This window comes from Hippocampus bargibanti, linkage group LG14 (assembly GCF_051943395.1).
Source record: "Hippocampus bargibanti isolate YZ-2025 linkage group LG14, ASM5194339v1, whole genome shotgun sequence".
Classification (NCBI taxonomy): domain Eukaryota; kingdom Metazoa; phylum Chordata; class Actinopteri; order Syngnathiformes; family Syngnathidae; genus Hippocampus; species Hippocampus bargibanti.
The window spans coordinates 12,076,980-12,102,823 of record NC_142747.1 but is presented as its reverse complement, the minus strand read 5'-3'; the positions used below and the strand labels follow the sequence as shown (position 1 = coordinate 12,102,823).

At 41.6% G+C, this 25,844-nt stretch overlaps 1 protein-coding gene and 1 long non-coding RNA gene across 5 annotated transcripts; one reads left to right on the top strand and one right to left on the bottom strand.

Annotated features, from left to right (window-relative positions):
* Positions 1-1,254: 1,254 nt before the first annotated feature.
* LOC148888332 (uncharacterized) lies at positions 1,255-1,834 on the top strand. Its single transcript, XR_016117187.1, has 3 exons — positions 1,255-1,377; positions 1,456-1,620; positions 1,696-1,834. It is a non-coding gene; the product is annotated as an uncharacterized LOC148888332 (long non-coding RNA).
* sphkap (SPHK1 interactor, AKAP domain containing) lies at positions 1,371-25,627 on the bottom strand. 4 transcript variants are annotated; one of them, XM_089014063.1, is made up of 12 exons: positions 25,341-25,627; positions 22,752-22,854; positions 22,233-22,343; positions 12,756-12,815; positions 12,415-12,552; positions 11,761-12,016; positions 6,336-9,630; positions 3,052-3,210; positions 2,259-2,342; positions 2,008-2,057; positions 1,657-1,844; positions 1,371-1,596 (listed from the first exon to the last, which is right to left on the bottom strand). In XM_089014063.1, the coding sequence occupies exons 1-12, from the start codon at positions 25,373-25,375 to the stop codon at positions 1,450-1,452; spliced, it is 4,626 nt and encodes a 1,541-aa protein (XP_088870189.1). In that variant the 5' UTR covers positions 25,376-25,627; the 3' UTR covers positions 1,371-1,449. The 4 variants fall into 4 exon arrangements, with proteins under 4 accessions (XP_088870189.1, XP_088870190.1, XP_088870192.1 ...); XM_089014064.1 differs by having other exon boundaries at positions 3,052-3,213; positions 11,761-12,013; XM_089014066.1 differs by having other exon boundaries at positions 3,052-3,213; positions 25,341-25,605.
* Between the last annotated feature and the right edge of the window lie 217 nt (positions 25,628-25,844).

Genomic DNA, 25,844 nt, shown 5'->3' with positions numbered 1-25,844 from the left:
TATATATATATATCCCTACATTCCAGACATGGCGGTGCCGGACTCTGCTATGATAGGTACCTATCATAGTACTTTAGTTTGCTGAGTTTCTTGGATAAGAAGCGAAACGTCCGACACCTTTAAAGAAGTACAGATGACGGCTGAAGAAACCTTTTCATCGATGGACCACTCCTGTACGACTGAGAGCTTACACAGACATTCTACCTTTGCAAGTATTATTTTATTTCTTGTGTTTCCACTGTGGGAAAATACTCATGATAGATAAGTGGGGAAAAATACGATGACGATAAAACTAGAAATTATCACAAGCTCGGAAAGGGGTTTAGTCATCGTAGTCCAGGCTGCTCAGTGCAGTACTGCGTGGCGAAAACAACATTAGAGTTGCCATTAATTCAACTGTACTGAACACACACCACAAAGTCTGTTGGGGTTCAAGAGGAACAGGTTTGCATGAAAAAAACTTGCCCCTGCATATTCATCATCACAGTTCATAAAGTACATCATTTTTTTGGTCTGACAGTACCGAGTTACACCCTTTTTCACGGCTCGAATAGTCGATAGCGAAGGCGGTGCTAGAGGTCATTGATTCACTTCACATCACAGGAATCTTTATTGAAATAAATATTCGCTGATGACACTTTACAGCTGAATTGTGTGCTTTTTAACACAAGTACCACAATAGTGAAATAAACACGCACATTTCACTTACAAATTCAACATTACGAACCTTATGTGCTCTTCCTGACCATAAACGCTAAAAAGCTCACTCGCCCGAGGTTCAGAATACCTTTATACCTTTATTCGTTTATTCGTCGTTGCTGCATGTACGAATCGTCACTATATACAAGACAACAATCTAAGATTTGTTCTAAAGTAACGGCTACTAAATCCCAAGACGAGCCTTTAAGATCATAACAAGGACATTTTTTTTCATTGGCGAATGAAAAACGAACAATAGGCATCAACTTTGATTTAAAGGAATGCGTACCGTGAGTTTATGTAAACTGCCATCTCTTTCAAACCAGCAAGAAGCGTACTGAAAAGCAGGGAAGGTGCACCTGATATTCCTACTCTCTACTGGTACTTTTTACAATACATATATGAACCGATCCATTATTTGGTTGTGAGAATCTGTAAATACCCTCTAATTACAGCTATGAATATACACTGGAGCAGTTAAAACCTGCTAACTAACTCTTAATGACTTGTGCATACCAAATAGGAATGTCCAAACGCTGTTCCTCTGGGGTGAATGTGAGAAGTGACTGACAGAAAGCAAAACCTCCACGGACAAGAGTGTGACAGCAGTGAAGGAAAGAGCATTCGTCAAGTGTGCTGATCACTTTGTGCTCTCAGCTTTGGACATGGACACGCTTGGTGAGAAGACAAGTGTCAGTGTGAGGGAGTGAGCATGCAAACTTTGATGCAGACTGTTGAAAGAAATCCACTTCACAGGATCTCCAAGAGCCAATCAAACAGGCTGGACAGAGACGCGGTCTCACTCTCCTCGTGAAGTTTACAGAAGTGAAGCACGGCAACGAACAAGTCCGCGATCTTCCATGACTTCTGGGACATCAGATGGACCACCTTCTGAAACTGAGAGAAGAGATGAAGTGAAATGTACGTTAACAAATGTTTGCTTGAGTTGACGAGCACCTTAGCAACCCTTTTCTCTTTGGACTTCTTGAAGTACAGTACTTGAAGGCCCAGTTCGGAAGCAGCAATCCACTCCAGAGCCAAAGTCACTTCCGAGTCGACGCGGTCCACTTCCAGGTCGCAGTTTATCACAAGAAGCTCCCGAACGTGACAGCCGGCCCCGCCTGCTATCCTGGCTGAGCTGCTCTCTGAAATGTCAGTCATAAATTAGTCATCACAACTGCGTCGTTGGACCCTCACAAATACACACCATGATTTATTGATCATATTTACAGTAGGTTTCAGAGTTACAAAATGAGGCAATGCACAATCAATGGAATCGAGGCTTTTCAGCATCAAGGTCACACTTACCAAAATAACAGTCTTTGGTTGCTGATCGGTCACATTTCTCTGACCCTGCCCTGTGAACACAAAATGAACCAGCCTAAACAATGTCATATTTGAAGAAGTCTACCAGTTAATTAAATCAGGAACAGTTCGAGAAATTTTCAGCCAAAGATGCATCACTGAACTAGCTCTCCCACATCCGTGCACACCCAAAGTTCAGAAGGGCGCTGGGGAATACAGCGGTTCCTCCCTCGCAAGGGAAAAGTGACAGTTACCTTATTTCTGTGCTATTAGGTAGCACATCAGAGAAGGTCTCAAGATCAGCCAGTCCTACACTTGAGCCGCTGCTGGTCGCATTTCTGTTAACCATTATTCAGAAGAAAAGGAAAATATTTACATCTTAGTTTTAGACATTCTGCCAAATCATTGAGGACAATACACAGCAGGTCATACTGCCACTTGGGCTATGGGGTAGAGCAGGGGGTTGGTTTCCATGCAATACAGCAGTTGTAGCAGATTCTAACACTGATGGTTGGAGAGCTGGTGGTGGTGGAATCATGGCAAGCCTGTCTGAAAATGAGATTTGAAATATAGTTGCTGTTGAATTGATGGACGAGCTAATCTGATAACCATGAAATCGCCTCACATGGTTTGGGGATGAAGTGTTACATTAAAACTGCTGATGGAGTAGTTGAAGAGAGCATCGTGTGGTACAACCTCGTGCTTCTCAATTAAGTCAACGTCATAAGAACTTTTTCTCATGGAACATAGAAGGCCAAGAATAATCAGTGATTAGCCATCAGGAAAAAGGCTATAGGTTTGAGAAATCAAAAGTTCTCCTACCACGAAAGTTGAACACTGCTAAAGGTGGGCAACACCTTCTACACTGGCTTCGTAGAGATCACTGGCTTAGCAAGTTGGCATGAAATCAGCAGCAGCAGCAGCATAAAGCAGGGCAGTAAATTTAAGATTTGCATGACAGAGTCAGCAGCGATGGGCCAATGACAGTGAGGTGACGGTGGGAACAGCAGCCTTATTCGCATTTATTGGGAAACAGCAATTACTGACCCCTCACTCAGGTGGATAAAACTACTGGTCTCATCAGGGGGCTCATCCTCCGTGTTTACGTGGGACCAGCTTCCCATGCTCTCTTCGCTGCTGGCGCTCATTGAACGCTTGTCCCGCTTCACTACTTTGGCCACAACCACACCTGACTTGTCTCTTTCACTGCTGGGAGAGCAAAATTGATCATGGATTAAAGTACCTTTGTGTCCTGATGTCTTTTCAGTGTGCAGTAGACAATAAGGTTGCTAATTCGTCAACAAAGGGGAAAAAATGCTCGTAATAGAACAAATTACCCATCTCTTTGGTCTGGGGAGTTTAGCTTTAGTTTAGGTTTCTAACAATCAATTTATTCTTGTAATCATCAATCAGCTCGACCTGTCATATTATGGTCTTTGTCAGGTTATGTGTTTACACCAAAGGGGAAAGCAAAGTGTGTGTAATATGTCCATCCATTCGTCCATGCAGCTTCTAAAATAGCACACTCAAGTCGAATGGTCCAAAAAACTACTGTCAGCCTCAGACTTTAGGACAGAACAGTACCGATGTATTTGTTCTAAATATATTCATTAGCATCTCTTTTCTGGTTCATTTGATACTGAGATGCACAAAGTACAGTGACACTCTTCATTAACCGCAAAACATTAAAATGCAGTTAAAACAGCTGTCTCAGCCCCATTACCTCTTAGGGAAGCCATTTGGTAATACAGGAATTTTATTTTCGAACCATAGTTGTCCTTGCCTTTCAAAAGATGAAAGTAGTAAAATTGCCTCATTAATAGAGGTCAGATTTGCACTCTAAATCCTGGTCTGTAATTTGCATCATCCCACTTGCCCATAACAACCAATGGAAAAATCCTATTAGGTAAAATTGGTCAATGAAGGGCACGTAAACATGGGATACCACAAGCAATTTACAAAGTCTCACATTAAGTTACAGTTGAATCTATCTATTGAATCAGAAAGTACAGATTTGGATGTGGCAGACATCGGCAGATAGCCGCTTCTAATCCCTACTAGTTTAAAATGTACGTACTTTAACCTGAAACCTGCACTTTGTCATATCCAAAGGAAGAATCTGGGTCCGTTATTATGCCTGTTGGTGTTGTAAATAATACATTCTCCATGTCATGAAACAGCTTCATCCAACAGCAATGCTAGCTAATATGGGAGACAGTCTCTGATCTGGCTAACTATTCCCGTAGACACATACAGTAAAGTCTCGTTATATCGATATCGGTTATATCGATAGTACCGCTTATTACGATACTATTTTCATTTCCCTTGCACATTTCTAGTCTTTTTATGTATAATTAGTACCGTTTAGTACGATACCCGGTTATTACGATAATCCGGTTATTACGGTGCTCCTTTTCATCCCCCGCCGGCCATTTTTGTTGTTTATATCGATATATCCGTCGCGCCATTGGTCAACTTGGTCACGTGTCTTGTTACGTGAGCCGCCTACGGTCGCGCCATTGGTCGACTTGGTCACATGAGCCGCCATCGGTCGCGCTATTGGTCGACTTGGCCGTGTGACTTTGTCACGTGACACGCCATCGGTCGCGCCATTGGTCAACTTGGTCACGTGTCTTGGTTACGTGTCACGCCATCAGTCGCGCCATTGGTCGACTTGGTCAGGTGACTTGGTTACGTGCCCAGCACCCGTGTAGCAGAGCCATTTTCATTTTCAGACGCTAGCTCGTGTGTAGCAGACGAGATTGAAGTGTTTGTGTTAAAAGGTAAAAATGGGAAGCAGAAGAAGATTGATGACTTTTTTAAATTGTATACATAATACAGTAAGAAACCAAGAAAGGAGAGCTGGACATTTGAAAGGGGGGTAAAAGAAGCGATTCTTATAAAACGACAAAATCCTTCATTAAACCGGTCTGGTGGGGTGAGGTTCAATTTGGATCGTTCATACAATAGCCTGCTTAGGCAAAACAGGTTAGGCAACTTTCGCAATGCTGACGAGGGTCGTTATGCTGATGAGGTGATACCGGGGGGAGTGGGGGTAATAGGCCAGTCGTTAGTCAGGATTGTAGGAACAATCAGTGGGGCCACAGGGAGGGGTCCCCTGCCCCCTCCAACCTGAGAGTAGGGACCTATCATAGCTGTGTCCGGCGCCACCATGTCTGGACATTAGGGATATATAAATGGGGCCGATACGACCAGTCAGACTTTAGTTCGCTGACGAAGCCTCTTGGATAGGAGGCGAAACGTCCGAAACCTTCACTTTTGTACAGATGACGGCTGAAGAAACCTTCTCATCGATAATACAGTAAGATGTAAGCGTTGCAGTTTCCCTGTTGTGTTATGTACATGCCCACTGTACTGTATATGAATGCAATCGTTTTTTGCAACAATGTTTCTTGTTTTGTCTGCTGAAGCGCGATGATTTTGAAAATTATTAACATTCCATACTGTGTATTAAAGGACAGCCGATGTCACTTTTTATTCAAATGCAAATAAAAATGACTTCACGCCAAGACGTCTTGCATTGCTTGTGAATCCAAACAATGGCTTCAGATTCGGATAATATGCTTTCTTGTTACACATCCAGTTATGAATATGTTTCAAATACACTGTAGTTCTGGAGATTAAAGCATACATGTTTACAATCATTAAAGAAATATATGTGGCATTTTGAGGCAACATTGGGGGAACATCTCTGACCCAAAAAAAAAGGGAGCTAATGGCCAGCTCCGTTTCTTATATGGCGCTTGGCTGCCCTCTTTTTGCGGCTTTTGTTTAATGCAGTTCGGCGCAGGATCGGATATATCGATAGTCCCGGTTATATCGATATTTTTTCGGACTCCCTTGAATATCGATATAACGAGACTTTACTGTACATGCTTCTGGGTATTGCGCTCCTTCACACAATGCATGCACATCATATTTGTACCTTCGTCACATATATATTGAGCTCCCATTCAAGTGAAAATGCCCTTTTCTAGTCAGTCATATAGCACAGCGTTTCTTCTTCCATATCTTTGCGGAAGTCAGCGAAGGAACCAAACACTGTCCATTCAAAATCAACTCAAAAGAGTTCTTTAATGGGGGCAAGTTAGTGTTGCCATAATTTTAGTCCAGACCTATGACCCATTCAAGTGCTGCAAAGATTGTCTGAAGTCTGACTCAAATGCCGTCTCGCTATTTGTTAAGCGGGAGAGACTGCTAGATTTGGACTTAACAAGACATCTTCAACATGTTTAAAATGTTCAAAATAAGCTCTCTCTTAATACTACACATATTCAGGTACATTTCTTATTCTTTTATAATATCAGTACCTTTTTCCATTGGCTTTAATCCTCTCTGTACACTTGGTACCTGGCACCTCTGGTGGTTGTTCTGGATGTCCAGCTCTCCTTTCTTGGGTATCCCCCTCAATGCGGATCCTTGGCACATCCCTTGGGGCTCTTGAACGGGTTGTATTGCTGTCGCATGCCCCTGGTATAAATCCTGTTTGTTCTTGACTTGATCTACCCCAACTACAGTTAAAATGGGATTGTTTGAATCCCCTCCTTTTCTCACCAACAGGCCTGTGCAGTTGTGAGTGTGGCCCATTTGTGCTTCCGGCAACCTCTCGCTGATCTCCAACAGATGATTTGCCAATATCTACAATATCAGCTGCCAAGCGGTTAGCAAATTGCTCAATGTGTGGCTGGGGGTCTGCTGGAGCGTCCAGGTCAATACTGTCCTCTGGATCAGGAATGATCTTGTTCTTCCGCATTAAAGACTCAATCGAACTGGACCATGTATCGTTGATTAGCATGTCTGTGATCTGGTCAGTCTTGCCTCTTTGATAGAGACATGAGTCTGACTTGCACAGCCCTGTTGCTGCCACTGAGTTGGTGGGGTAGATATTCAGGGTATCTCCAAGAACATTTTGGGCAAACCCATCGAATGAATTAGCTTTAATGGGTGAGTTCACGGTCAGTCTTGAATCCGAGGAACGTCTGTCTGGGACTGACGACTGTCGTATGCAAAAGGGACTCCGGGGAGATGGCGGGAACAAGCTATTGCTCCATTCTTTGGTCTTGGCAATGCCATGCTCTTTGTTTTCCTTGTCCATGTCTCGGAGCATAAACCTGTAGAACTCCTCTGTGATGCTCTCAGTGCTGGATTGTTTGGACAGGCAGGATGAAGTCTTGACATTAAGGTGACCATTTTTCTTGGATGCAGCCTGCTGCACAGCTGCTGCCAGGATGCTACTGGCATTTTTCCCTGCGTAGTAGTCCAGAAGAAGTTCAAAGCCTCTGCCCTCAGTTTCCATCTGGTTGACCATGAACCGTGAAAATTCATCTGTAATACTCTCACAACTTGACTGTTTGGAAATAGAGCTCCCGCGACTCAGGTTGTGGCCTAAACGACTACTGGGGCCCAGGGTATTTGGTGTACCTGAGGGGTCTGCGTCTTCCTCCGGAATGCTTTCATAACTCGAGGCCTTCCCGCGGCTCCACCTTTCACACTGCAATCTGCTACGTGGTTGGCTTGTTTTGGACGTGTCCACCACATTAAGTTCAGGGCAGTTCATGATCCTGGCTGTGACTTCCGAGGCAAATAGGGCAAAGGGATCCTGCGATTCATCAAGGTTGACCGACTCATCAACCACACGGTTCACAAGGCGCTCCATCAACTCTGGATGCTCCTCTGTTTTCCTTTTTATCTCACTGAGGCGTGGTGCTCGGTGTTTCTTGGACGAGACATTGTTGCTCTGATTCTCTTTCCTTCGCAATACTGTTCGGCAAGCAGGGATAAAGAAAGCATCTGGGCCCTCTGCAGATGTCCCTTTGAGGGCACAGAACCAGGGTTGCTTCCCCGTTGAATTTTCAAGATATATAGCGGCTAGTTCTGTGGCCATTGACACCACTGTAGCAGCCAAATCATCAGCATAGCAAGTAATGGGTGTCCTGCTCTCTGAGTCCATTCTCCAAGACAAAAGTGAACTGCAAGAGTTGAGGGAAGACTGCGGGGTGAGAGAAGATTGTCTGCTGTCATTTGCTGTCACAAATCGGCCACGCCTCTCTGTGCCATGAACCTGGATGTCACTCAAAGGTGCTCTGACAGCAGTTATATCGTGGTGGACAGACCAGTCTTTTCTATGTTGGGCAGACTTCACCTGACTTTGTGCGCAGCATGAGGACTGTGGTTGCTCTTTGCTGTAAGTTGTAAAGAGAGGCGTATTGACATTGTTTTCTTCAAGCACATTTGTACTAATTCCAGGTATTCCGCTATGTTTGACAGTGTTAGCGGATTGCCTGGAACTTGCTAAACCCTGTGACTGACAAAATGAGTCATTATTTCCCTTGGTGGGAACACACTGCTCGGAACAAGTACCAAGGTCCTGTGTATCAAATGTGCCTTTATCACTTCTTGAAATGTGACTAATCTTTTTTTGTGCCTGGCAAAGAATCTCAAACAGTAAATTGTTCACACTGTCTTGCAGAAAAACCTGGAGACACGGTGCATCTTTTCCAGTCCCCTCAAATTCTTTTTTCCTTTTGGCTTCTTCTAAAGCATGCTTAAAAAGACTGTCGGCAATCTCATTGATTAATTCACTCATCTCACTTTCTTCAGTGTATGCTTTTTTCGGGCAAGTAATACCATCAACTATCTTGTTATGTGTGGATTCCAAGAGGTCAGCAACACTCCGGTATCTATATGAATCTGTCAGGACCCCGGCAGCTTCCCTATGAAAGACTTCAGCAATGTTTGCACGGAATGCGTCAACACTGGTACCTTCTGCAACACTATAATGCAGCGTGAAAGCTGCAGATGTTTGGGCAGCAGATATTAAACCCTGTGATGTTGTGTAGACTACATTCAAATCTCTGTCATTACTGCCACCCTCCCCTGATGTGCCTGTAAGCTCCAGTGCTGCAACAGCACCAGCCACCTGAGCCATACTACACATGGCTGAGGAGAAGGAGTAGTCGCTTTGCTCCTCCAGTTTCTCAAGCTCCACTTCTTTGTCTTCTTCTGAAATAGAATCCTGGGTGAGATGTCTCGCTAGCTGTGGGGAAGTTATGGTGCCAATAACATTGGCAGCACAGGCCAAAGCCACTTCTACAGGTTTAGATGGAAGTCCTCCATTATGGTGAGGAATCTGGGCTTTCTTTTCTGGAATCTCAATGTCTTTGGTGGTAATATCCTGATCAGACACATTTGTTCCCTGAGTCTCTGGCCACTCTGCAGTTCCATCTGCACTGTCTGGGCTTTGAACTATGACAATTTTGGGGAGATCAAAGGAGCAGGTCTGGAGTTGGGAAGGATGTTTTCTTGTTGTGAGTACTGCGTTGAGGTGACTTTGAGAATGTGGCACACTGACTGCAGCCTCAGAGATAAACGAGGTTTCATCTTGAGAAAGTCGTATGAAGGCATCTTGAAGGACTGACTCTGCCAGATTAGTGGCATAGTAACCAGCTGATTCCTTTGAGTGCTGGCTCACCCGCTGATGTGCTTCTGTTTTCAAATCTGCACCCTCCCTTCTCTGATGATAAGCCAGCTGTCCTCTCTGACCTGTGACAGCAGCATTATGTTTCTGTGCAACCTCTACCAAGCTCTCTGCCTGTTCGCAAACCTCTGAAAGAAAGAGAGTTATAAAATCGTGAGAGGCCAGCAGATGTCCAATATCACATTTCATTAAGTGACATTGATGAGAAGGTTTCTTCAGCCGTCATCTGTACAAAAGTGAAGGTTTCGGACGTTTCGCCTCCTATCCAAGAGGCTTCGTCAGCGAACTAAAGTCTGACTGGTCGTATCGGCCCCATTTATATATCCCTAATGTCCAGACCTGGTGGCGCCGGACACAGCTATGATAGGTCCCTACTCTCAGGTTGGGGGGGGGGGGGCGCGGGACCCCCCCCTGTGGCCCCACTGATTGTTCCTACATTCCTGACTAACGATTGGCCTATTACCCCCACTCCCCCCGGTATCACCTCATCAGCATAACGACCCTCATCAGCATTGCGAAAGTTGCCTAACCTGTTTTGCCTGAGCAGGCTATTGTATGAACGATTCAAATTGAACCTCACACCACCAGACCGGTTTAATGAAGGATTTTGTTGTTTTATAAGAATCGCCTCTTTTACCCCCCTTTCAAACCATCTATGTTCTTTCGCTAAGATTTTAACCTCATTGTCGTCAAATGAGTGGTTGCTAGCTTTTAGGTGCAAATGTACTGCCGATTGAGGCCCACTAGTATTATCCCTGCGATGTTGATAAAGTCTTTTTTTGAGAATTTGTTGAGTCTCCCCAATGTACTGCTCTTTACAATTTTCATTCTTACAATGTATGGAACCACCCTTTACAACATAAACTAGGAGTTATCAGAACCCTCCAGCATAGGGCTAAACTAATACCAACTAGCACTGAAGGTAGAGAAAAGGAGTCAAAACATATCAGGAGAGCACTCACTAACTGTGGGTACCCTCAGTGGTTATTCAACAAATGTAAGAAAGAAAGAATAGCGAACGAAACCAATAATTCTCAAGATTCTAAAAGGAGAGGAGTAGCAGTACCGTACATTGCAGGAGTTTCTGAAAAATTACAAAGAGTCCTTTGGCAACATAAAATTCCTACTTATTTCAAACCGATAAACACGTTAAGGCAAAAATTAGTGCATCCAAAAGATAGGCTACCAAATGAAAAACAAAGTAATGTAGTTTATTCCATACATTGTAAGAATGAAAATTGTAAAGAGCAGTACATTGGGGAGACTCAACAAATTCTCAAAAAAAGACTTTATCAACATCGCAGGGATAATACTATTGGGCCTCAATCGGCAGTACATTTGCACCTAAAAGCTAGCAACCACTCATTTGACGACAATGAGGTTAAAATCTTAGCGAAAGAACATAGATGGTTTGAAAGGGGGGTAAAAGAGGCGATTCTTATAAAACAACAAAATCCTTCATTAAACCGGTCTGGTGGTGTGAGGTTCAATTTGGATCGTTCATACAATAGCCTGCTCAGGCAAAACAGGTTAGGCAACTTTCGCAATGCTGATGAGGGTCGTTATGCTGATGAGGTGATACCGGGGGGAGTGGGGGTAATAGGCCAATCGTTAGTCAGGAATGTAGGAACAATCAGTGGGGCCACAGGGGGGGGTCCCGCGCCCCCCCCCCCCAACCTGAGAGTAGGGACCTATCATAGCTGTGTCCGGCGCCACCAGGTCTGGACATTAGGGATATATAAATGGGGCCGATACGACCAGTCAGACTTTAGTTCGCTGACGAAGCCTCTTGGATAGGAGGCGAAACGTCCGAAACCTTCACTTTTGTACAGATGACGGCTGAAGAAACCTTCTCATCGATGGACCACTCCTGTACGACTGAGAGCTTACACAGACGTATTAAGTGACATTGGACATTGTCAACAGGTTCGGTATCTCTTTTTGTAGATGACAGTTATCGCTGGCGTAGAACGGTAAAACAGTCTGTTTAGTCTATAACAATTATTTTCCAAGTTGTAAGTATGAACATAATTCATCTTGGAGCACATACAAACAAATCATTGTCATATTATGCCATCTTAAAGTACAATGAAATGTTTGGATTTTAATATGCTAAAATATTCTTAATAATATGAAGGCAGGTTTTCAAGTGAAAAATGGCCCGATTTGGGAATATGTCCAAAGAATGACATGATAGAAGAATACGGTTTATTGAAACAGAAAGCATATTTGAAATTATATATTCAACCAAAGTTTACCATTTCTAAAACCGTCATCTTCACTGTCATCTCCCATGTGTTCTGAAGCCGTCAGGAAGTCTTCCTCAATGGATGAAACTGAACGATTGGTGTCATCATCAACCCGTTGTCTGATTTGCCCTTGATGAAGTTGTCCTTCTTGTCCCCACTGAAAACCCGCAAGGAACTTGTTGATCTCAAAGATAATGCTGCTTGTTTGGAAGAAGCGCTTTTGTCCTGATCGCTGAAGAAGGCACACCCTCGTTCTTCTCTGCTGCTGTTGAGGACCATAATAAAAATATTATAAAATATCATATTGTTTGAGATTTCTCTTTCCACACAAGTGGTTGTTTTTCTTTATGGTTAAAATATGTTACCTTGCTGACAGTTTCAGCTTCACCTTTATCAGACCTGTTATTGCTTCCTGCTGATCCGGTCTGGGAACCTTCAAAATAAAGCTCCCAGACTTGATCAATATAGACATGTCACACCGCAGAAGCAGTGACAGCTCTGACAAAGGCTGAAGTGACAGCTGAAACTGTGAGCAAGGCAAGCGATTTTTCTCTCTCTGGGGGGGGGGATAAAAACTTTTCACCTATTTTTAAAAACCAGAAAGCGTGCTGAATGCCACAGCGCATCTCAAACACTTGGAAGGCCACGAAAACGCCCAGTCACCTGAGGAGGTGTTGGGTGTGTTTGGCCAGTGTTGGATCCTTCAAGGCCATTGAAGAAGAGGATTTCATTTTCTTTGGGCCGGTGAGCAGTTAGTAAATCAACAAGCTTTGGCAGGTCTGGAGACACCAGTGCCAGTTTCTGTGGAGAAGAGCATACAAGATGGCTTCTCAGCATCACCAGCGCATTGAGTTTTGGACACTGATTGCTCGCCAAGGCCACCGGGAACAGGTATCAAACGTTCACATTACCGTATATAAACACATCGACCATGTGGATCTAATATGCAGTATTAATGTTTTTTTCATAGGGGGAATAGAAAAAAATACAAAGTTTTTGCTCACCTTAATGCTTTCGTCATCTCGACAATCGGTTTTCTGAGGGTCCAGTTTCACAAAACACAACTGGAAAGCACACATGGAGAAAAGGTAAACTTTTTTGTGTTTTTTTCTAATGCACCGTTGAGCATTTGACCACAAGTTGACGCCACTGCTCTTTCTTTTTTAGAAAAAAAAATATAACCCCACATTTTCTCTATCAACGTCACTTCAGTTAAGACAATCTGTCACGGTTGACAAAAGGCAGTAGTTCCTTCCTTCATTTCCTTGTCACCCGTTCTGTTATACGTGCTTCATCTCTTATTTCCTATCTCACCCACCTTTGTCTCTAGCTACAGCCTTAATGTTCTATGATGGAGTCCTCATGTCAGCATGGGGAGCCAGGGACTGTTCACTAGACTGGCAGTTTAATTCTTCAGCACACAGCCACTGATCTAAGGTGGCATAGTCAAGTACTTGCATGGCTAAATGGATGAAGTGGAGCTCCAGGAGAGGAGGAATTGGATGGGAGGGAGCTCCCAGTTGAGCTTGGATGCACAACAGGAATCAATTGGGGCAGGGGGTAATTTTTGTGTTGCAGTCACGACATCTCTATATGTGTCTGACATCTAAGTGCAACCATTGTAGTCATCTTGCAGAGAAGTGAGTCATGGAATCTTTCCGATGCAAAACACGAACAGGTGGAATCCTGCTCGCTCTCGTTTACATCAACCATCATCTGTACCACCTGCATCAACCACTTCCTCTCCTCAAGACGTACCGAAATAGATACATCGTTACAAATAATTATACCTTGCCATATCGCCAGTTTGAAAGTCTGCTTTCAACTTGTCACAACGTATCCAGGCTCACAGCTGGGATGCTGAAATGTTTTTCAAAATCTTTTCACTTCTATCATAGCGGTGCTCATCTCAACAAGAATGTCAAATATGTTATTTGACTCCTATGGTCTTATTAAAAAATAAAAATAAAAGGCAGGGTTTGGTGCGATGGCTTTCAAATAAAATTGCCTTTTTTCCGCAACATACCCGTATAACCATTTCACTTTCAAAAAATAAACTAATTTGTGCTCCCACCTTTTGGAATTTGCTTTATTTCTCCTGTTTCTGAAAAATCCAAATGTTTTTCCAACCATCCAATCATTTTTGTGATATGCTTGCCTCAGACATGTGTCCAGGACATGTGAGGAAAATTCCAGCAACATACTTGAAGCTATTATATTAACTCATTCACTGCCATTCCGGAATTTACTCGGGAATTGAAAATATGACGCGGAGCGCCATTCCCGAATTTGTTCGGGTTTTGGTTTTTCTTGTGGAGGATGCCGATAAAAGCGCTGATCAGACCTCTGGCAATGGTTTTTCCCTCCCAAAAGGGGGCAGCATTTCCCTCATTTTCCATGTTAGCGCTTTGTTCCAACTTCAGCTGTTGTCAAAGGACTATATAAACAAATATGTATGTATTGTATTGTATTTTGCACAGCCGCCCTTATTTCATTCTCATATAACTCCTGACCTAAATAATTTAGGAATTAACTTCTGATGAAAGAAGAGAGTCTAATGTTTCTTACACTGCATTGATTGTTTATGTAATTTTGTGGGTCCTGGAATGACAAAAAACTGGCACTGGAGTGGACACATTTTGTCTGGCAGTGAATGAGTTAATTTACATTAAAGGTAAAAAAAAAAAAAAAGCAGCAGGAGCCTCTGATGGCATAAAAAGAGGCATTATTTGGAGCAAAAGAGCACATGGATAGAAGTACAAAAAATAGACTTTTGCTGTCAAATGGAAGGCAAAATGTTTTGGCCTTTCTCACAATAGAAAATCAATTCCGGCATAAACAGGGAATCCTCTCTTAGGGCTAAAAAAAAGGGAATCAAGTGCCTCCTTTGACTTTGTGTTCTCACTACTGCCGATAGGGCCAGATTTTACCGCTATAAAACATTATGCGCCTTGTTGAACTCATCTTACTTGCTCGGCCCGTGTGCAATATATGCGCTCTAAATTAATGATGAAAGATCTGGCATTCTGCCCGTTCATGTCACAGCATGAAAAATTCAAAGCAGTTATATTTAGGAAAATATTTACATAATATCAACACCTTACTCTTGCCTGTCATAACCTCATCACTTCACCTAGAAGGGAACGAGGCTTAAATAATTCATGTTTGACTTTGTGGAAGGGGGGAGGGATATTTGACCTCATCAAACAATGAAGCCCAGAGGCAGTTGATAAGAGGTGTCAAGGGAAACGCCCTGATTCTATCAGTTTGACACTAGACAAGAACAAGAACATTTTTGGTCAGATATTTTCTGACTTTAGAAGTGACCATGGTTCTTGTGTATGGAGTTGTCATGGACGGAAATATTTCACAAGGAATAGTTTGAAACAGAAACCTAGTTGGTGTCTGGCTATTAGGAAATATTATGGTAGAAGTAATAAATAGGTAATAAAGCATCTTGATTGGATGACATTTCATGGTATTTTCTGTTTTTCACATTTTAGCAAATCCGTCGATTTTTGCTGACCTCACTGACCAAGCGTTAAGAAGAGGATTGACCGAGGCACATGTCATGAAGAAAAGCAGTGAATTGAAAAGTAAGGTGAGTGCCTGGCGGTTTTTGGTGTTGTACCTTCATCCATGTTTCTTTTGAGTGAAATAGTTCAGGCTGGTTTCTTTCAGTGTCGCGCTAGGCGATAAATCTGTATTATTTTGATAGACACCCGATCGATACCAATAGAAAACGGGTTTGACAGGGTAAAATTTTTTTGGGAAGAAAGCCAGTATTCAAGTAATTAATCCTACTTTAAGGCGAAGTGGAATTTTACACCCCTGCACGTGTGTGTACCATATGTGTGTTATAGACCTCAGCATCCAAGAAAAACACAGACTGGTTCTTACTGTTGCCAGTTTTCCTTTCTTCACATGACTACACATAATTCCCATGTTGCCCATACAATAACGGATGCACAGACATGGTCAATCCACAAAACCATTACAGAACAGTTCAGTATCATTTTACACTCAAATATTTGTTCTCTCTCTCTCTCTCTCTCTCTCTCTCTCTCTCTCTCTCTCTCTCTCTCTCTCTCTCTCTCTCTCTCTCTCTCTCTCTCTCTCTCTCTCTCTCTCTCTCTCTCTCTCTCTCTCTCTCTCTCTCTCTCTCTCTCTCTCTCTCTCTCTCTCTCTCTCTCTCTGTTCTCTCTCTTTCTCTCTGTTTTCTTTCTCTATGTCTCTCTTTCTCCATCTCTCCCTCTTTCTCTCTGACTCCCTCTCTATTTCTCTCTCTCTGAATCTTTCTCTCCCTTGCCTTCTATCTCTCTCTCTATTTTGCTCTCTCTCCCCCTCTTTTTCTCTCTCTCTCTGAATCTGTCCCTCTCCCTCCCCTTCTATCTCTCCCAGTCTCTTTCCCTCTCTGTTTCTGCCTCTCACTCGCTCTGTCTCTCTCTATATATATATATTTATCTATCTGTCCCTCTCTCTTTCTCTGAATGTTTCTTTCTCTCTCCATCCCCTTTTCTCTCTTTCTCTTTCTCTTTGTCTTTCTCTTTCTCTTTTCTCTGTCTCTTCCTCTCTTTTTCTCTCTCTGAAGCTGTCTCTCTATTTCTCTCTATATATATTTATCTGTCTGTTCCTCTCTTTGTCTCTCCATCCCCTTTTCTCTCTCTCTTTCACTCTCTATTTCTCTGTCTCTCCCTCTCTCTCCCTCCCCCCTTCTACCCCCCTCTCACATCCTCCCACACTCAGCTGTTGCTCTTCATTCTGCCTCCTTCTTGCTTTTACGTGACTCCTGTTTACTTTCAAATTAAGCAGGCTCTTCGTTTGCCAACTCAAATATGAACCGATAAAACACTTGAAACCACTACTGCAGGTATTGGCGGCCTGTGAAAACAATTATAGATGATGAGAGCACGGCATCTAACGTTTGTGTTTATTTTCAAACAGACTTATTTATTGCCTCCAACAGTCACAGTCAATTTGCTTTGCTCTCTTCACCCTGCATTCGCTCGCTGCGTTCTTAGTGTCCCAGATTTGCGTTAAGATGGTATTTTCAATCAATATGAAGGTCTTTAGATTTTTTTAATAAAAAAATGGTGGTTCGCAAAAGAGGAGAAAAACAATTGCTCATTCGTGCACCTCATGATTTAACAGTCAATGTAATGAACACACACGCACACACAAATGAACATATTGACTCTTTGAGCCGAGAGTCGTTTTGTTGTCAGGTATTAATGTAGAACACGCAGATGAGAGTTGAGTATTTAATTTGGGTTGGATTGATTAGCATTCATTAAGCAAGTTTATTGTTGTTTATGATGTGTTGTTGTGCTGTAAAAAAATACTCAACATTCAAGGTGAGTTGTATTTATAGTAAAGTGTAAAGCACGCGGCCAAACAAATCGTGCGAGCTGTGTCAACGAACCTGTCAATCAATTCAACTCAATGCTATTTCTGTGACGCTTTAACAACAGTTATATAAATGTATAAAATATCATACTATTTCCTATCTTAGCACTGATGAATACAATTTCTACCATTTCTAGCATGAAATGGAATCGCACATATGTGTGACCTCGCAAAACTCAAGCGAATATGGATGAACTCCTCAATGGTGAGGCCCCTTTACATTTGGCAATGCGAGCGGCGCTGGCGTATGCCCGAATCAAGTGTTGCATTTTGACATGGTGGTCTAATGGAGTCGTGCAGAAGTTGTGATGCTGTCACCACTCCTACTTGTCCCCAGTTTGCCCAAATGCACATTGCAATGCACTTAACCACGCTTCGGCTCAATTTTGATATGACGCTCCGTTTATGGTACTGCGCAGGATTATTAACAAATTCCGAGTCCTCCTTTTGTTTCATCTCTGTGTTGTATACTTTGCTTGAAAGGAGCCCAAGCAAGGTGTTCACTTGATCTTATTTTACCGCAGTGATAAATCAGCCCATCTTATACTGCAGTCCTGGTAGTTGAGCACAAAGTCAGACATTAAGACTGAGGTTCCAGGAAAAGATGAGCATGTTTAAAATAACAAAGTTTGCCTTCCTGTCGTAAGTCAATGCTCGAGTTGTGGCCGATGGCATATTTATTCTGCTTTCTGGGCAGGGAAAGGATATGTCACAATGTCGAGACTTTCTTGAATCTAATCACAAATAGATTTTATACTTTTGCGCTGTGTACAGTTCTGTTTCTGAAATATTTTTGTGCAGTCGTACCGTTCCCTAGCTGAAAATTTTTGTGCATGTAATACTTTGTTTTGTTTTTTTCAAACCCGCCCCCTAACCCCCACGCCTTTCAATTTTGCTGCTGTCGATTGCAAATTTCCCCATTGTAGGAATATAAGGCATTGTAGGAAAATAAGGCATTCTTATTCTTATTCTCATTCTTATTCTTTTTTTTTCTTCTTCTTCTTATTCTTATTGTTATTATTGTTATTATTTTTATTATTATGATCCTGGAGCTTCCAAGGCCAAAGTATATAAGAAATGCACAGTGTTGATATAGAACATACGTATAACGACAAAAATAAAATAACAAAATTAAATTAACTAATTCACTGTCAGACAATGGACAAAAATTTGTCCACTCGCGTGCCAGGGTTTTTGTCATTGTCACTCAAATTCCAGGACCCACATAATATTGAGTTTTAGGACTACACAAACATTCAATGCAGCTGAAGAAACCTCAGACTCTCTTCATTCATCAGAAAAAAATAGTTAATTCCTAAATTATATGGGTCTGGAGTTATATGATCTCAAAATGAGGGCGGCTGTTCAAAATACATTGCAATAGATACATGTTGGTTTATATAATAATAATCATACATTTAATTTCTAAGCACATTTTAAAACTCTTAAGGACACTTTACAGTCACAGGACATTTTTTCAGCGGGTGCGCAGCGGCAGCCACACGCGTCAGCGTTCACTCAATCTAATTGAGAACGGTCATATTCCCAAAAGTCATTTTACGCAGAGCATATAATGTTGTTGAAATATCAGATCCATAAAAATCCACATCCACAACCCAAATGCAAATATAAAAGCCAACACTGATTCATGACTGTGAGAGGAAGAAACACTAAGAACGTTTTTGGGTCAATAAAGCTGACTTTAAAGCCTGTAACAGCTGTTCTGAGGTATATACTTTTTAAAAGTAATATTAATCTGATGGCCTTCATTCAATTTGAAGGTGTGGGGCTGAGACAGCAGACAACGCAGGTTCTTAAAAAAAGGGGAGGGGGATCCATCAACGCTGAGGAAGCATGTCGCTAACTTGGAACAGCGACGTTAATGTGATGACAGGATGTGAAATAAGGCACAAGATTAGCAATAATGTTGTGGAAATACTGTGGAAGAGGACTTGACAGCCAAAGCTCAAAAGCAAAAAGGAGAGAGTTGATGCTGGCCTAATGTAGCGTGTTAACAACAGCTGAAGCTGAAACAAAGTGCGAACATGGTAAAAGGGAAATGCTGCCCCCTTGCGGAAGGGAAAAAAATGCCAGAGGTCTGGCCAGCGCTTTATCGGCACCCAAGCAAGAAACAAACCCAAACTAATTTGGGAATGGCGCTCTACGTCATATTTTCAAATCCCGAATAAATTTATGAATGGCAGTGAATGCGCTGCATTAAATTAAATTAAATAAGCCCCAAATTCACTTTTGTGTTATGTGAATGCACTTCTTGTGACACTTGGGTTTGTTTTTGAAGTCGTAAAATCTTTCATTGTAGGCCCATTTTCACACTATTGTGCAGCTGAAGATTCAGCATTTCAATTGCATGTGAGCACTGTTTGATTCAGAGTTACATTAATTAAAGAAAACACATTCTCAACGCAAGCACCTTTCCTAGAAACAAATCAGAGGCAGAAATCAAAGCAATTGGGCCGATGATTGCCTTGTTCCATTCTTAACAGCGCTCCACTGAACGTTAGCAATGTTGTGACACCACAAAGAAAGCAGCGTGATACCTTGTAGTAATAAGATTGCGGTTTAGGTGCCACGCTCCAATTCACGTCACAATCCATTGCTTACAATGTCTTTGTGTTTTCCACTCCGTCGTGTTTTTCGCTTCCGTTTGCAGTTGAGTTTGTGAGCGAAATGTCAGAGACTGTTTTATCAATTGCATGCTCCCATTTGACTGATGGACCTTGTAATGTGTCGACAGCCCGAAAGAGAATCAAGTCAGAGAAGTCCTTTGTCATTTCAAATTCTGAGAGTGATGCTGTAGGAGAGGTTGCATCTGTTTACGTTCACTTGAAAGGGAATCTCTTCGGTAGAAGAGAAATTACCATGGACTGAATTAACTCATTCACTGCCATTCACAAATTTATTTGGGAATTGAAAATATGACGTTGGGCGCCATTCCCGAATTAGTTCGGGTTTTGTTCGTTCGTTTGTTTGTTTTTTTTGTTTTGGTGCCGATAACGCGATGGCCAAACTTCTGTCAATGTTTTTCCCTTCTACAGGGGGGCAGCATTTCCCTTTTTTTACATGGTAGTGCTTTTTTCTGGCTGCAGCTGTTGTTAAAGCGCTATATAAACCAATATGATTGGATTGGATTGGATTGGATTGGATTGGATTGGATTGGATTGGATTGGATATGCCTTTATTAGTCTCACAGTGGAGAAATTTACATTTCACAGCAGCAAAGTGATGAAAGGAATGAAAGTAGAAAAAGAAAATACATGAGCTGCTGGAAAGGCAGCCACTCTTGCGGCGCCGTCTTGAAGTCAAAATAACAAAAAAAAAATAATAACAAATAATATGACAGCATAGAGACAATATGACAAAACAAAGACACAGAGAGACATTCATTCTTCAGGACTTGCTGTACCCTCTTTGTGATGACATGAAGCAGTTCTATTTTGGTCAGCCGCTCTAATTTCAAGCTCATATTCCTCCAGACACATATACTTTTGGAAATAACTTATTTTTCTGATGACAGAAGAGAGTCTAAGGTTTCTTACACCGCATTGAATGTTTATGTAGTCTTAAAACTCAAAATTCTGTGGTTCCTGGAATTCAAGTGACAATGACAAAAACCCTGGCACTGGAGTGGACACATTTTTACACGTCTGGCAGTGAATGAGTTAAGCACACAAAGTACACGTCTGTGTAAGCTCTCAGTCGTACAGGAGTGGTCCATCGATGAGAAGGTTTCTTCAGCCGTCATCTGTACAAAAGTGACTTTTGTACAGATGACGGCTGAAGAAACCTTCTCATCGACACACAAAGTACAGCCATGACAAAAAAAAAAGAAAATGTGATGACCCAAAGACTAAAAATTGAAGTCAAGGCGACATACTAAATTCCCATTGTGATAAATCCAGATGCAAGCTTCTGATTTTTTTTTAGATAGCATGAGATTTCAGGGCCAAAGGTGATCAACTTCATTCCACCTCGAGGAGCTGAAATGCGGTCTTATTATCAGGCGACCGCACTTGTGTTGGTTTTATTTATAAGGACGAGATTTCACATCATGTTATGAGAGACAGCGGCCTTTCACTCTGAATAGCTATTTAAACTTTTATCTCCTTCAAAGGGAATGAAATTAAGTCCTTTGTGAAAAGGTCTTAAATATGACACTGTGACGAGATATCTTTTGTGGAAATGTATCTTATGGACCCATATCAGTTCGGACAGTTTGTTGCTATTAAAGTTTTCAACACAGTTGCATGCTTTAGTTTGTATTGATTGGCTCTCGATTTGAAAAATGACCTTTTCATGTAAACACTTGTGGCCATTCGTGACTCAGCTAGGGGTATACTGTATATAGACTTCCAGATAATTTAGCTCTTCGAATCACTGGAATACATAAACCCCACAAGGCATATAATTAAAAATAGAAATCAAAATAAGACAAGATATTTATGTTTACATTGTTACTCTTCTTCGTGGAGATGTGCATGACTCTTTCTAAAAATACAACATGAAAATGGAATTGTCAAGTAACGCTCAGAGCTAATATAAATCCAGGAGCACAGGGATAACCTCCGACCTCTAATAGTGAAACCGGTGTGTTAACCACTCGTCTACTGTGCTGGCAATGGAAATGTCATTTCATTGATTTCCGAGGAAATATTAATTTAAATGAATAAACCCAAAGAAAATTGAACAAAATTCATGAAGCTTACGGGCTAAAATGAATTTGAAATAAAATGAAATTTATATATGAATTTGGTAAATTCCAGTTAACTTTGAGTGACAATCATTCGGACCATGGCAGCCAATGGTTGAATGGCACTAATCGATGTAAATTCATTTTTGGACTCTCGGCATCATATCGATGATTTGTCAACAAAGACCAACAGTGAGCCTCGAAAATGTGTTTTCACACTCTGTCGAGGGTATGCAGGGCAAAAACATCGTTAGAACTGTCATCTGTGGCTTTCAGAACTTTAGAATTGAACACACAAGAAGTGAACAGGTTGATCTATGTTGCCAAAAGGGTGCGCACGTTTCATCATAGAAAGTCTGCTTCTCACCATGGTGCAGCTGCTCTCTGTGTTGTCGTCCAGCAGGCCCAGCCTGCACAGAGCTTTGTTATTCCTCAGCCAATATTCTGATGAGTCCAGCACACTGTTACTGCACAGAACCTGCAAAAAAACACCTTTGATGTACAACAACAGTTTTCATTCAATTGTGGAAGACACTTTCTTCCACCTTTAATTTTGCACATACAAATTAAAACTCACTTGTTTTTTTGTGTAATACACATACACATTCACACACATTTATATATATATATATATATATATATATATATATATATATATATATATATATATATATATATATAAATATCCTTGAGATATTTGATATATATATATATATCCTGTTTTATTACTATGTACTATAATAATTTTAAAAGGTGCTGTGTGTGTAATATAAATATTTATATTATATATATATATATATAATAATATATATATATATATATATATATATATATATATATATATATATATATATATATAACATTTCAAGAAAAATCCATTCCTTACCTTTTTACAAGCATTGATTGGAGAGGCTCCTGTGCTCTCTGCACTGCGTCCTTCTACTTCCACAGACTCAGAGTCTTCAAACATGGCAGATGTTTGGAAATTACTGTAAGACAAAAACAAAATGTTGTCAGAGTAAATTCTTGTCAGATGTTGAATAACTTGCTTTTGATCAGTCTTGGGTCAGAAGGAGCAGTTTAGAGCAGCAGCAAACTGCCTGCCATGCGTGTTCTAACTCACACCTCTAAAGCAAAGAAAGGCAAGTTGGAGAGTCACAAACAGTACTTACCCTTATTTTTTAAAATTTTACCTATCACGCATGCTTCAAACACACTAAAACTAACTCTCTAAGACACAGTCCAAACGTATTTCTGCACACATCCAAAAATTTGCCGCTAGCCTGTGCCTTTAATGGACAACCAACGTCACTTTTTTGTTTCTTAACTGACATCAGAAAAACGTTTTATAGCATCTAAAATACCCAAAACATGCAGTATGATATTTTTATTTAAATGCAAAACACCAATAAAAATGACTTAAGGTCCAAAATCTGCCAAACATTGAGCTGTGAATTGGGCATTTTCATAAAGTCCCGCCCCCCATTCGTGACGTCACGCCAAGACGTCTTGCATTGCTGGATAATCAAAACAATGGCTTCAGATTCGGAGAATATGCTATCTTGTTACACATCCAGTTATGAATATGATTCAAATAGTTCTGAAGAGGAAAGCATACATGTTTGCAATTGATTAAAGAATTTATTCCGTGTCATTTTAAGGCATCTGGACTGCAATGTAACGTCTCAGAAAAGAGGCACAAAATGGCGACCTCCTGTGGCCACGTCCGTTTCCACAGGCTGAAAAATTCCTTATATGGCGCTTGGACGCCCTCTTCTGGCATTCTGGCGGCTTTTGGGTGCAACACGAGGTTGTCAGACCGAACAAGTACAGCAAAATACATTGTAGTGATGGAAGGACTGCTACAATGTGTCTTTTTTTTTCGGTCAGGGACGTTCCTTTCGTGACGTCACGTACAAACTCGTCACCAACTCAAAAACAAGACTTCCTGAATATTCAGTGTGAGTCTTAAAACGTAAAATATAGCTATATGCGGTGGAATCCTATTAAAATACACTCAGTAGAAGTCATTTGAAGCCATTTTACAAATTATGGACACAACTTGTCCGGAGACGTCGGTTGTCCTTGAAGAGGCAGTGAGAGTATGTTGGGTCTGCAGTAAATGTCTGGGCAACTCTTGGCGGGTGAAAAAAAAATATGTTCGGAATGCTTTATCTGTCAAATGTCAGCTTTAAAATAACAGAACAATCAAAGGTGGTTTGCGATGGCACTCACGTACACCAATTTGACAGAAAAAAATAGGGCACCTGTGATAATGGACAAGAGAGTGGTTGTCTTTCTGTACCTCACATATATCAAAGCTAATTGTAAGCTTTTTTATTTCCTTAAAAAGCTTTCAGACCACCAACCATCTATTTGATCTCAGGGAACACTCCCCAAGGCAAATTATTGTGTGTGTGTGTGTGGGGGGGGGGGGGGGGGGGGGGGCAAATTATGCAGGGATAAGACGATATACAAGAGATAAGTGGATGTGATGGGCTATTAAGTGCCTTCTCTTCACTTAATAGACAACAAAACACCTGTCGAGAAGTGTGCAGACTTCTGCAGATACTGCTGCTAGGAATCGGACATTGGTATTTGACACACAGCAGATTCTTGCAGTAAGAGCTGGCGTTCTTTTCTTCCTTTCTCAGCCTTTTTCTTTACGAACAATTCATTCTGTCTGCCTTCCTATTTGTAACTTCTTATCAATGGATCACCGCAATGTTTTCTGAGGAGAGTGTCAATTTTGGATTCTCCAATGGGGCAATTTCTATTAAGTCTTTCGAACTTTGCGTGGTAACAAGTGGATAAATGTGATATAAACAAAAAAATAATAGTCCCAGGGATCCTTCACCAATTAAATTTCACTTACAATCATTTAGAATGACTAGGACATGACTTGTTTCACATTTATTTGTGAAGTCCTTTTATTTATTCAACACGAAGAAGACAATTATTTCAAGGTCATTCCTTGTGCTCTTTTTCCGTCATCACAGGAAGCCAATTTAGTGACACGGCTGAAATTTTATTTCTGTAACGAACCAACCAGATGGCTTTTTTCATTCCTTTGAACGAGATTAACATTTTACCCATTGTGGGACTATTAAAGGCTTTCTTATTCAAATTGGCAACACCAACGTTACTCTGCAAAGAGATTGAAAATAAGGTTATTATGGAATCAAAAATACAGAAGGAACATTTTAGCCAGCAAACCAGTTATTTCACATCTTGTCAAATATCCCAGTGATGCTGGCATTGAACACTTTTGCATCCTAACACAAGACACAACAAGCACAGGATGTGGTTTCAACGACTTTAGCCCAGTTTAAACCTCATTAATTACAATCCCGCAATAAATGCGACAAAATGCTGCACTGTGGAAGTCGTGCCAGTTTTCAGTCTGCGTTTTCGCACGTTATTTTTTCCACCCGCATCCCCCCCCCCTTAAAAAAAAGCTAAGAATGTGTATTACCTTGGTGTTTTCATAAGGCACTTTGCGTCTGTCATGATGTCCAAACGGGCAAACCGTCCTCCACCAGTGAGAAAATTTGACCAGAATACACAGCGGAAAGCACAAAAGCGTGACGGTGCCTGGGTCACTCTCCGGTCCACATGCCCGTCCCCGAGGGTCCAAGAAGTGAAAGTGTGAATTCCGTACCCCCTCGTAACACGACGGAGCCCGGCGGTGTCAGCAGCTGCACTTGTGACGTTCTCTCGTCGCGCTAAGTGCTCGAGAGCCAGCCACACGCGCGCCTGCGGTCACGCGTCACTGTTCCGACCGTGCGCGCGCACCTTGGCACACGCGAGTCGCTGGAAGACCTCCAGCCGCGTCATGGATGACCTTTAGATGAATCGTTAGCAAAGACCAACGTACCATGATGCGTTTGAAGAGTCACGTTGAAGGAGATTCGCAACAATAAATATTATACCTGATGCAGATGTCTTGTATTCTCGTTTATGTTTTTTAATTTAAACC

Coding starts and splice junctions, on each gene's coding strand:
- sphkap (XM_089014066.1), bottom strand. CDS start 25,375: ATGACAGACGCAAAGTGCCTTATGAAAACACCAAG. Junction 22,855..25,340: donor TGCCTTATGAAAACACCAAG/GTAATACACATT, acceptor TTTGTCTTACAG/TAATTTCCAAACATCTGCCA. Junction 1,597..1,656: donor AAGAGAAAAGGGTTGCTAAG/GTGCTCGTCAAC, acceptor CTCTTCTCTCAG/TTTCAGAAGGTGGTCCATCT.